This window comes from Ovis canadensis, chromosome 14 (genome assembly GCF_042477335.2).
Source record: "Ovis canadensis isolate MfBH-ARS-UI-01 breed Bighorn chromosome 14, ARS-UI_OviCan_v2, whole genome shotgun sequence".
In the NCBI taxonomy this organism is placed as follows: domain Eukaryota; kingdom Metazoa; phylum Chordata; class Mammalia; order Artiodactyla; family Bovidae; genus Ovis; species Ovis canadensis.
In genome coordinates, this window is record NC_091258.1 from 63,485,274 (window position 1) to 63,496,882 (window position 11,609).

General features: G+C 53.1%; 1 protein-coding gene across 1 annotated transcript; it reads right to left on the reverse strand.

Moving 5' to 3' along the window:
• Positions 1 to 2,215: 2,215 nt before the first annotated feature.
• EXOSC5 (exosome component 5) lies at positions 2,216 to 11,320 on the reverse strand. Its single transcript, XM_069550820.1, has 6 exons — positions 11,012 to 11,320; positions 6,518 to 6,631; positions 5,913 to 6,034; positions 4,479 to 4,619; positions 3,356 to 3,445; positions 2,216 to 2,649 (listed from the first exon to the last, which is right to left on the reverse strand). Exons 1-6 carry the CDS (start codon positions 11,157 to 11,159, stop codon positions 2,557 to 2,559), a joined length of 708 nt encoding a protein of 235 aa, XP_069406921.1. The 5' UTR covers positions 11,160 to 11,320; the 3' UTR covers positions 2,216 to 2,556.
• Positions 11,321 to 11,609: the final 289 nt, after the last annotated feature.

Genomic DNA, 11,609 nt, shown 5'->3' on the forward strand with positions numbered 1-11,609 from the left:
CCTGTGTCTGTCTGAGTGTGTGGGCAGGTGGACAGGCGGGGCCAGAGTGACAGGCTGTCCCCCGGGGTGTTCCTGGACACCTCAGAGCCAGAGAAGGGAGAATCCATGGAGGCTTGGCAGAACTGGAGTGGGATGTTCCCAGATGGCAGAACATTCTCTCCATCTCTCCATGGGTAGTCGGCAGGGAATTAGGGAAAGCGAGGTTCCAAGTCCTTCCTCCTCTGAGTTCACAGTGTAACCCTGTGGTCTGAGCCTCACTTTTCCTCATCTGCAAAATGGAACTGATTTCCCCCACAGCTGGAGCAGTTGTAGAGACCAAATGAATGATACGGTCTACACAACAGTCTCCTCCTGAGTTCCTTTAACAGCAGTGGCAGAAACCCAACTTTTACACAAAAAAAGGCGGGGGGGGGAAACTGAGAGAACTGGATTCAGGGTGTCAAGTGAAATGGTCTGGTCTCCCCATCTCTTGGCTTCCACCGTGCAGGTGCCCCCTCCTGGGGGAGGAAAGTGGGAGCGGGCAGCTCTGGCACCACCAAGGTCTTCTTTGCCAGGCACCCTCACTGGCCCACCTGGGGTCCAAGGCAGCTGCATCCCACAGCCTGAGATTGGGACGGCTGGAGCCTCAAAGCATCAAAGTGCTAGCAGGCAAAATAGCCCCGTGCCTAATGTGCTTGTCAGATACATGAATTGGGCCTGAGGGACTTCCCTGGTGGTCCAGTGGTTAAGACTCCTCACGTCCAGTACAGGGGACGACGGTGCCATCCCTGGTCAGGGAACTAAGATCCCACATGCCATGGCCAACCCCCACTGCCGATCGGATATTATCAAGTAATGAAGTGAGAGCTGTTTAGTTTTCTTCACTCCACTTAATACCATTTTGAGGCTTCTCAGGTGGCGCTCGGAGAAGGCAATGGCATCCCACTCCAGTACTCTTGCCTGGAAACTCCCATAGACGGAGGAGCCTGGTAGGCTGCAGTTCACGGGGTCGCTAAGTCGGACTCGACTGAGCGACTTCACTTCCACTTTTCACTTTCATGCATTGGAGAAGGAAATGGCAACCCACTCGTGTTCTTGCCCGGAGAATCCCAGGGACTGCGGAGCCCAATGGGCTGCCGTCTGTGGGGTCAGAGTCGGATACAACTGAAACGACTTAGCAGCAGCAGGTGGCGCTAGTGGTAAAGAACCTGCCTGCCAATGTAGGGGATGGAAAAGATGTGGGTTTGATCCCTGGGGCAGGAAGATGCCCTGGAGGAGGGCATGGCAACCCACTCCAGTATTCTTGCTTGGAGAACCCCATGGACAGAGGAGCCTGGTGGGCTACAGTCCACAGTTGCGGAGTGGCACATTACTGAAGTGACTTGGCGTGCACAGGCGCACTGCCATTTAATCCTGCCAGAAGCAAACATTATTCGCTGTCTATACTCTCCTGACTGTTTTCACAGAGTGTAATCTCAAGCTATTTATGCATTTCCTTGGTTAGTGGAGATGAAAATGACACCTGCCCAAAGGGCCAACTGTGTGAGTCAGTGCACCCGTGTGAAGCTGCAGCAAAGGACCCCCTTCCCCAACCTGTCATTTTTACCATAACCCCCCAGATGTCAGTGGCAGACAGGATCTGGCAGGCATGTGGCCCACCTGTGGGAATCAGTCAAATCAGAACTGAAAATATACCTCTTTCCAGAAGCCCCTTATGCGGTGCTACTACCCGACTGAGAACCAACAGGCCTCAGTCACTTCCGTTCACTGTCAGGGACCTGAGGTCCAGAGTGTGCTGACTCTCTTGGGGTCTGAATAGTGGGGCTCTGGGTCTGGACTCTGAGGAGGGACCCATGTTCCACCACTAACTAGCTAGTGACCTCTGCCAGTTAACTGGCTCCTAAGTTTGTTTCCTTACCTTAAAATAGGGACCATAACAGCCCCACCTCAGGGGGTTGCTGGATAAAGGCAGTGCTCAGAGGCAGATTGCCTTCCAAGGCACACGAACCCTGTTGTCTCCCTGACCATTTCCTCCCTCCTGCCCTCCCTTCCTCTGCTCCAGCTGCACCAGCCATCTTGCTGGTCTTTGAACCTCTGCCTATCTCTGCCAAGGGGTCCTCCCCGCCACGTGTCCATGAGTCCCTAAGCTCATCCCTGGCCTCCTCCTGGACTTCCCTCAGATGCTCCCTCTCCACGAGGGTGTCCCCTTCCCCCACCATGAACTCACCTAAACCCCTTTATAAAAATTTTTTTATTTTTTAAATACCATCCACCATCCAACACACACTACTGTTATTTGTCTATCACCTCACCGTTCCTCAAACCTGGGCCTCACTCACTGCTGACGCCTTAGCACCCAGCAGGGCTTGCACACTCTAACTGCAGTCGGCTTCATGGGGCTGTTAGAATGAGTAGCTTCATTCAGTGAATGCACTACCCTACCAGTGCCTTCCTGGAGTGGGGTGGGGTCCCCCATGCCCAGGGGGCCGGCTATAGCCACTCTTTTCTCGGCAGGGCCGGCCTGCTGGCTTCTTTGACGCTGGAGGTGGCGGGAGGGGCGGCCTGCCCTGGCTTGCCTCAGCTCTTGGAGTAACGCCTCTGCAGCGATTCCCGGTAGAAGCGGAAGACGTGTGTGGAGGCAGTCTGGGCTGCAGCCAGGCACTGCTGGAGCTGGGAGGGGAGCGGGGGGGAGCAGGGGTGGTCAGTGCCGGGGGCCCCACCTGACTCCCAGAGCCCCCCAAACCTAACACCTCCCCTTTCACCAGGAGTCCCTCTCCCCAGGGGAGGGTGGTGGTGAGGGGGTTACTCCACATGCATTCCCGTCTTCCCCACTTCATGGCCTCGTTAGAGGAGGCTTCAGGGCTGATTAAACAGCTCCAGGCCCTCGGACCAACAGTGTCAGGCATCCTGCTCCCGGAAGCATTCCCAGGTTCCAGAGAGACTGGAATTTTAGACCCAGAGGCCCTGTGACTCCAAATACTCTTAAAAGCCATGGAACTCAAGACCCCGAATCTTTACTGCCGCATATACATGTTTTCACAGGAGGGCCAGGTGGTAAATGTTCTTGGTGACCATTTGGCCCAATAGGTGCCAAACTCTGTTCAGACACCCCGAACTCCAGGGTGCACAGCTCTGAGCTGGAAGCTGGGAGGCCTTCAAGTGCCCCGTGTCCTGATTTCCACCTGAGCCCCTCTTCTCATCAACTGGGCTTCCCTTTAAAATTCCCACAAAGGATTCTATGGCCACAAAGTTTAAAACCTATTTGCAGAAGGGGTGCAAGGAAGGGGTTCCCCTTACGCCTCTTAGAATAGTGACCAGACCTCGTGTCAGGGGGGCGCAAAGGGCCTGGTGTTCACCCCCAATTATGCAGTGATACCTCGGCGTCAGAGTAGAGCCCCTTGGTGGTGGACATCAGCAGCTTCCGTTCCACGCTGTCAAGGGCAAAAGTCAGGACTGCCCGGGCCTCCTAGGAACAAGAGGTACAAGGTGGAAGACCTGGGACCCTCCCCTCAGATACAATCTCAGCTGGCCCCAAAGCGGGTGTGTGTGTGTGTGTGTGGGTGGGTGGGGGGGGGATGGTTGCTTTTCCTGCAGCCAGGCCCTCACGTAGCAAGTGTATTTTTTGAGGGGAGTCTACACATCACCCCCTCCCTGCGTAATCGCTCCTCACATGATCCCACCACGTGGCTCCGACAGGGGCTTCCAAAGCACAGTATTCCACACCAGAGGGGCAGCCACGGTGATGGTCATCCCTCAGTGCCTCCCAGCAGTGCTCTGCTCTCTGGGGCTGGAAGCCAGCAAGCTCTATTTCCCAGGTTCCCCTGCCAGTTTGGTTCTAGTGGGAATCTGGTGGGAGACGAGAGGAAGCAGAAAGCAGCATCTGGGTCCTCACAGGAGTTTGGGGCGTATCACCCACCACAGTTGTCATGGAGATGGGGTGGCTGCGGACCTCAGCAGCCAGGCCAGAGCCAGACTGTCTCTGTTTTCATCTAGATCTGACTGCGCCCATGTCCCCAACAGTGCCCGGTAGGAGCTGGCCTCAGGTTTCTCGTCTTGGGGGGGTCCTCCCTTCTTCCCTTTTGCTTCTTCAGCTCTTTCAACATGGCTGTTGTGACCAGTTCCCTGCATTCAATTCCACTCCCCTCCCTCCACATCTGAAGCTCCCAAGGGGTTTCTTTCCGCTTTCCTGACTGGAAGTGACTGTCACAGTCCTGAGCAGATAACTGGGAATAACTGGAGCCCCAGCACATTGTGAACTTGAGCCACTGAAGAAGAAACTCTAAGATTTGTTTTTGGTTTTGAACCTCTTAAAATCAACTCCCTTGTCGCTTCAGCAGGTTAGAGCTGGGTTTCTAGCAATTGCCCAGAGGAACAGAGCAGAGCTAGCTGGCTGAGCAAATGAGGTGGTACCAGCCAACTGTTTTGGAGAAGCGAGGCCCAGAGGAGGAGAGGGAGGGTGCCTGCCCAGGGCCTTTCACCACCCCGCCCTTCACACTTACCTTTTCCTGTTTAGCAGTAGGGTCTAGCATGAGGGTCCCATCAGAGTCCAGAGCACAAGTGACCCCACAGAAAAGGGCCCGCATGGGCACACCGGCGTCCACCAGGGCCATGCAGGCGGCATTCAGGCAGCAGGCCAGGAGCTGAGTGCCACAGGCCGTGGTTAAGTTTCTTTTTTCATCCTTTTTTTTTCTTTGACCACGCTATGTGGCTTGTGGCATCTTAGTTCCCCAGCCAGCAACTGAACCCAGGCCCTCAGCAGTTACAGCGCAGAGTCCCAACCACTGGATTGCCAGGGAACTCCCATGTTAAGAGTTTCTACCGAAGGTTGGTCAGCAGAATACATCCATGCCTCTGGTTCACCAAGCCAGTGCCTGTGAACACTAGACAGCTAACTGATCACAGAAAGGCAGAGTAATCCTGGGATCTAGTATCCTTGGGTTCCAAACGTGAACTGCCACCCCTAGGCTGTGTGACCTTGAACAAGCTACTTACTCTCTCTCAGCCTCAGTCAGGGATCACAATGATACTCGGCAGGTATGCACCTTCGGGGAAACAAAGGTCAGAAGCCTTTCAAGATAAAACAAGGAGGCAGTGGCAGAGCCAGGCCTGGGGCTGGGGAATCGAGCAAGCAGTGCTACCGGGTGGCAGGCTGGCAGGATGACGGAGGGAGGAGTCAGTGTCCTCAGGGAGCCCGCAGTCCAGGGGAGAGGTGCGGCCCTGGCCCTGTGCAGGGTGAGCACAGGCCTGAGTCAGCCAGCCAGCCCCAGCTCAGTTTCCTCTCCTCCCCAGGGCCCAGCTTTAGTCAGCCAGCCCCACCTCTGCCACTGACCCTCCGTTATCTCCCATCTGTGAAATGGGTTCACAGTGCGCCTCTTCCCCCATCTGTGAAGTATCTGCCCAGCGCAGGGCCATACCCACCCACAAAGCTGTCTAGAAATGCCCATTTCTGGGCCTCTGCCTCTCGCACCCAAACCGCAGCCACATTCCAAGGCTGAGCTGTCGAACCAAAGGCTCTGCCTGCTCAGGGCTCCTGCCCTGTTGAGCCTCAAATCCAAGCTCAGGGTCAGAAATGAGGTCAACGGCACAGGCTCTGGAGTCAGATGGGCCTGTGTGTGAATTCAGCCTCTGCTGCCTTCCAGCTGTGTGACCTTGGGTAAGCAACCTCTCCTCTCGTGGCCTTGGTTTCCTCACCTGAAACATGAGAACAGGACCCAGCTGCTAGGGGCCTTGAGCTCTAGAGCCACATGGCTTGGGCTCATGTCCTGGCATTGCCAGTTACTAGAAGTGTGAGTTGTCCACACTGTATAAATTGCCTGACACACAGTAAACACTCAAGCTGTGTTTGCTGTTCCTACAAGTTGACATCTGTCAAGCGTGTACATGGCCATCGGCAATCAGTGAGATTCTGGAGGACTTCCTGGAGGAAAGGATACAGAGCCAGCATCGCTGACGACCTGCAGCACCACAGTTATGGAGGTGCGGGGGTGCAGCGCTCCCAGTACCACCGCTTCACATGTGTTTCTGATCAGCCGCTCCCGGCTCTTCTCCGCTACGCCTGCGGAAATCAGGGATGGGGTTGGGCTGTCAGGCTCTCCCTGTCCAGCTGGCTCACCTGTCTCCATGTGCCCCACCCAAGCCTCCAGAAAAAAGGGATGACAAAGGAGTCCTAGTGGGAGGGAGGCAGGGCCTGACTGCCACCCACTTGATGCCCGCCACCTCCAGCACCCACCAAGGGAGCCTCCCGGGGGAGGAGAACCTCAGAGCTCTCCCATGTCCAGTGCTGCTGTCCATTCCCATCGCAGTGCACCCAGCCCTGGGGAGTGAGGGGGGCAGAGAGTAAAAGCGTGGAAAAACAGATTAATGGAAAGAAGGAGAGATGGAGCCAGGAAAGAAGGAGCGGGGGGAGAGAAGATGGAGAGAGACAGGGAGAAAAGTGATAAGAGACGTACAGGCAGAGAGCTGGAGAAAAAGAAACAGCTGAGAGGAGTGGAGACTAGAAAGGGCAGTGACGGGAACACCGGGCGAGAGGACCAGTTACCAGGCAGTCCAGTTTTCGGCCTCAGGATCACTTCCAGCGTGGCCTTGTTGAAGATCTCTTTGCTGATCTTCACCTCGGCTGGCCCGTACACGCCGGCAAGGACGGAGGTATCCCCTGGGGAGAAAGCATGGGCGAGCTCACCCGCATCTTCCCTGCCTCTGGGGTCTGACACGAGGCACTTAACATTGTGGGCCCTGAGCTGGGTGGCCAGGAGTCCCCACGTCACCCGCACTCTGGCCCACCCCTTGTTGGCAGAGATTCCTTGAGCATTTGCTTCATGTCTCTGCTTCTACTTCCTCATCTGTAAAATGAGGATAACTACAGTACGTCCCTGGGACTTCCCTGGTGGTCCACTGGCTAAGACTGAGCTCCCAGTGCAGAGGGCCTGGGTTCAACCCCTGGTCAGGGAACTAGATCCCACAAGCTACAGCTAAGAGTTTGCATGCTGGGACTAAGACCCAGTGCAGCCAAAAAAAAAAAAAAAAAGGCAAACACCTATAGGACATCCTTCACAGCTATGAGGATTAAATTAGATAAAAAGAGAAATACTTAGGATGCTGCCTGATAAGTTGCTGAGTGCCCAAAGAACTTTAGCTACTATTACTAACTTTAACAGGAAGTTCTTCCTGAGTGCTAACCCTCCTTCTCACTGCTGCTGGTCCCAACTTCTCCTTCCAAAGCTCCCCCGAGGCCGAGTTCTCTTCCCTCTGGCTCACGTCCCCAAACTCTGTAGCAGTCAGGACACCTGAGAAACAGATGAATATCTAGGGCTGGGTCCTGACACCTGCTTATTTCCTCCTGGCTCTGTAATCTCAGCTGATTTTGCTTACTTCTCTGGGCCTCAGTTTTCCCATCAGCAAAATGGGTAGACTGGACTACAAGAGCAGTTTCCAAACATTCCTGATCCTAACTCCCTGTAAGAAATACATTTTAGACTCAAATACACTTCAGGACCCAAAACTCACACAAATCTGTGTGGATATAAATGGAACGAACGCCTCCCAAAACAACTCTTTACTGTTCACTGCTTTGACGTACTCGGAGATTTTCTACCATATTTCAGTTACAAAGAACCACTAAAGGGGACTTGCCTGGTGGTCCAGTGGTTAAGAATCCACCTTCCAATGCAGGGGATGCTGGTTCGATCCCTGATCAGGCAACTAAGCCTGTACATGCCGTGGAGGAACTAAGCCCATGCACCACAGCTAACACCTGACCTGACCAAAGAACAGAAATAAGATGGAAACAAAAACAAAAACCCACTAGTGAACACAGTGGTTTTCAACCCCGTATGCACACTGGGCTTACTGCAGAACTTTGAAAGATCTAGATGCCCAGGCCCCTCCCCTAGAGAGCCTTAATCCCATTGCTGGGGGCTGAGGCTAAGGCACTGGGAGCCTCAGAGCTCCAACAGGCCATTCTAACGTGCAGCTGGACCTGCAACCTGCAGTGGGAAGACATGGAGCTCCAGCACGGTTTCAAAACACAGGCCTGCAACCAGAATCGCTATAGCAGATCATTTAAAAATACAGAGGGCTGGCATCCCTGGGTTGGGAAGATCCTCTGGAGGAGGAAATGGCAACCTGTTCTAGTATTCTTGCTGGGATAATCCCATGGGCAGAGAAGCCTGGCTGACACGACTGAGCGACTAATCAATAAGGACAAAGAGGGCTGGCCTTAGTTGGCATAGGTGGGTTCTGAGGCTTGGCATTTTTAACCTCACTGGAGAGTCTAGTGAGGTTTGCAGAGGACCTTGCTCCAGGGTCCTGGGCTTTGGGGTTTTAGAACATACAAGGGGCTCAGTATTTCTTTCTTTTTTAGAACACACAAGGGGCTCAGTATTTCTTAAATTCTAAGAACCTCCAGGCACCTGCACTGAGCAAGAGATCTAAGCCTGGAGAGGTCCCTGGCAGAGGCTTTTTTGTTCTGGGGCTGGCGAGGAAGAGCTGCTATACAACTGAGGGACTCTCTTCGCTCCAGGAGAATGGACCCTGGAGGAGGAAATTGTCCAAGCAGAAATAGATCCACACCGGGGTCTTCCTTCCTGTTACTCCAAAGGCACTGTCTGTGCTTCACCTGGGCACAAGAGTGCCTCTCTTCTCATCTTCCTGAGGCCATGGCTCTAGCAATTCCCTCCCCTGTGGACCCCACATCCATCTAACTCCTCGCCCATCTATCTTATCCTTTTACAGCAAAGTTCCTGAAGAGCGGTCTCTGCTCACTGACTCTTTTCCTCGACTCCACCCCTCCACCGGAACAGCTTTTTCTTTTTTACATTTTACTTATTATTTTTGGCTGTGCGTTGGGTCTTCGTTGTGATATGTAGGTTTCTTATTGCACTGGCTTCTCTTGTGGTGGAGCACAGGCTCTAGGGTGTGTGGGCTCAAGTAGCTGTGATGCAAGGCATGTGAAGCTTGCTGGACCAGGGATCGAACCTGTGTCCCCTGCACTACGAGCTCAGAATCTTAACCAGGGAAGTCCCAGAGTGACTCTTGGCTGCACCACCTACAACAGACAACCAGGTTGTCAACCCACAGGTCTAGTCCATCCTCACGATTCAGTCTCTCAGCCGGACCAAAACAGTTGGTTGGTCCTTACATTTCAGACACGTTCTCTGGGCTCCAGGTCGCTGCCCTCTCTTGGTTTTTCTCCTACCTTACTAGTTGCTCCTTCTCTATGTCTTTTCCTAGCTCCACCCAGGCTAGAAGGCAAAGGGCTAAGTTCTAAGTTCTCTTCTCCACCTATATTGATTCTCTTGTTGATTCTATCCAATCAGTAGCTTGAACTGCCAAAGGACTCCCAAATTCCAGCCTTGTATGTCCGACTGCCGAATCCACACTGCCATGGGAGAGTCTATTAGGCCTTGCAAAGGTAATGTTCCCAACTGAACTCATTTTCTCCCAGCACAGCTGGTCTGGGTAAAAAAACTGACCCTGTCACACCCCCAAACCAAACCAGCTGCAATTTATCAGTTTGCCTTCAGATTCTCACCACCTGTACTGCTTCCACTCTGGTCTGCGCCACCCTCCTCTCCTTTCCCCCGTGCCCTTTGCCATCAACACTGCAGCCAGAAAGTCTAAAATCTATAAAAAAAATATATATTCAGAGCATGTCACAGGTCTCCATTCTCAGTCACTAGACTTTATATGAGGGGCAGGTCTCCTTATCGCCACCCCACCTCCTGTCACCGTTGCAGGCACCCCTGTCCCCCTGACTGTCCCTCAAACACACCAGGCAAGTTTTGGCCTCAGGGCCCTGTGGTTCCTAATGCTTCATAAGCTTTCCTCTTGGTCTGTTTAGGGTTTGCTCCCCCTGCAAAAAGCCAATTTTAGGGAAAAAAAACTGCTTTAAAATTTTTTTATTTGGCTGTACTGGGTCTTCACTGCAACACGCAGGATCTTTAGTTGGGGCATGCGAACTCTTAGTTGCACCATGTGGGATCTAGTTCCCTTACCAAGGACTGAACCCAGGCCCTCTGCATTGGGAGCTCAGTCTTAGCCACTGGATCACCAGGAAAGTCCCATCTTTAAGTGTTTATTCAAAAGGTACCATCTCAGTTGATGCCTTTCCTGACCATCCTAATTAAGACTGCAACCCTCTCTGGCACACCCCAATCTACACCCTTACTGTATTTTTCTTGTTTTTTTACTACATATTTTACTTATCTTTTGCCTGTCTCTCTGACTAGAATGTAAGAATGTCAAATCCGTTACCGCAGGGATTTTTAAAAAATTTATTTACTTATTCTCAGTGTCCAGAACAATACTAAGCAAAGGTACATGTTCAATGAAAGAATGAATGAAAGCAGGTTTTGTATTTGGGTTTCAGGTAATGCCCTAGAGCAGGGTCTGAAGCATTTATGGGGGTGACCCTTAGGCCTATCTCCAGAGGAACATTTCCCTCAGAGGGGTCAGGGAACTGAGTCTAGTTTCAGAGTTGTTTAGCTAGGAAAAGGGGATATTTCCCTAATAGGTAAGAACTGCTCCAATCTTAGGGATATAAGCAGAGTTGTGTATCCCAGCCAAAGGGACATTTACCCAAGAGGTGGGGCTGGGGACATCACCATCCATCTGAGAAGTAACTATTTGGATAAAAGATCTGCCACCTGGCTAGGGAGTACACCGGAAGTGGTGATCTGACAGTCCACTGGGTATTTATGCAAACAAACAGGTTTGCCTCAGCCTGGGATGTATGGACCCAGGGTGCGTGTATGGGAAACCGGAGAGGAATCTAGTCAAGGGAGACCCCGGGGTAAGACTATTTCCCCTATTCTGGAGTATTCATTCTTTAGAAGCGGTCTGCCCTCTCCCATTCTGCGTACTTTAACAATCTTCTCCTTGCTAGTCTGGAGGGAGAGATATATGTCTACCTGCGTATACAGTAGTGTCCACCCAGGCAAGAACTGCACTAGTTCAGGAGAGATTTTTATCAGCTAGCGCGATACATTGTAACCGCCCCCCGCCCCACCAAATAATACAACCTAGTAGTTCCTACCTTGCAGGAAAGAGGCAGAGCCATCAGGCCGGGACAACAAGTTCTGTTCGCAGGCAAAGTGCCGGAGGCTACAGCCGGGGCCCCTAGGGCCGGGCTCTGTCCGAGAATCAGCCCGAATCTTCGATTCAGTCTGCACTGCCCCCTCCATAGCCCCGGAGCCCACGTGCAGCCGGGGCTTGTTGCTTCCTCCCAGAAGCGCGCGCTTGCGTACGAGGTGCGTACGCCGTACGCACGCGCCGACCCGGGGGCTCCAGGAGTGGCGCCCGCACGTGGCTCGGCGTTTACTAACAATCTGGACCCTCCCACTCCCGCCTCGAAAGTCCAGGAAAGCCATTGGACAGAAGAGAAGAGTGGGCGGGCCTTGGCATGAGCTCGTCCTACCCGAGGCCCCCGGCCCTGAAACCCTGAGGCTCTGGACGGGTTGTCCTCTTCTTTGCCGGTTACAGGAATAACTAACGTGAGGCGGTCAGAGTAATTTTGGGAAGTTAGGTGGCTTTATGCACCTACATGTGTGTCCCAGAGGCTGCAGAACTAGTAGCGTATGGTTTCTTGGCAGGGTGTTGCTGGCATTTGAGTCAGGCTTATGAAGGGGCAGCCC

Coding starts and splice junctions, on each gene's coding strand:
- EXOSC5 (XM_069550820.1), bottom strand. CDS start 11,159: ATGGAGGGGGCAGTGCAGACTGAATCGAAGATTCGGGCTGATTCTCGG. Junction 6,632..11,011: donor CTCTGCCTCTTTCCTGCAAG/GTAGGAACTACT, acceptor CTTTCTCCCCAG/GGGATACCTCCGTCCTTGCC. Junction 3,446..4,478: donor CTACTGCTAAACAGGAAAAG/GTAAGTGTGAAG, acceptor TCTTGTTCCTAG/GAGGCCCGGGCAGTCCTGAC.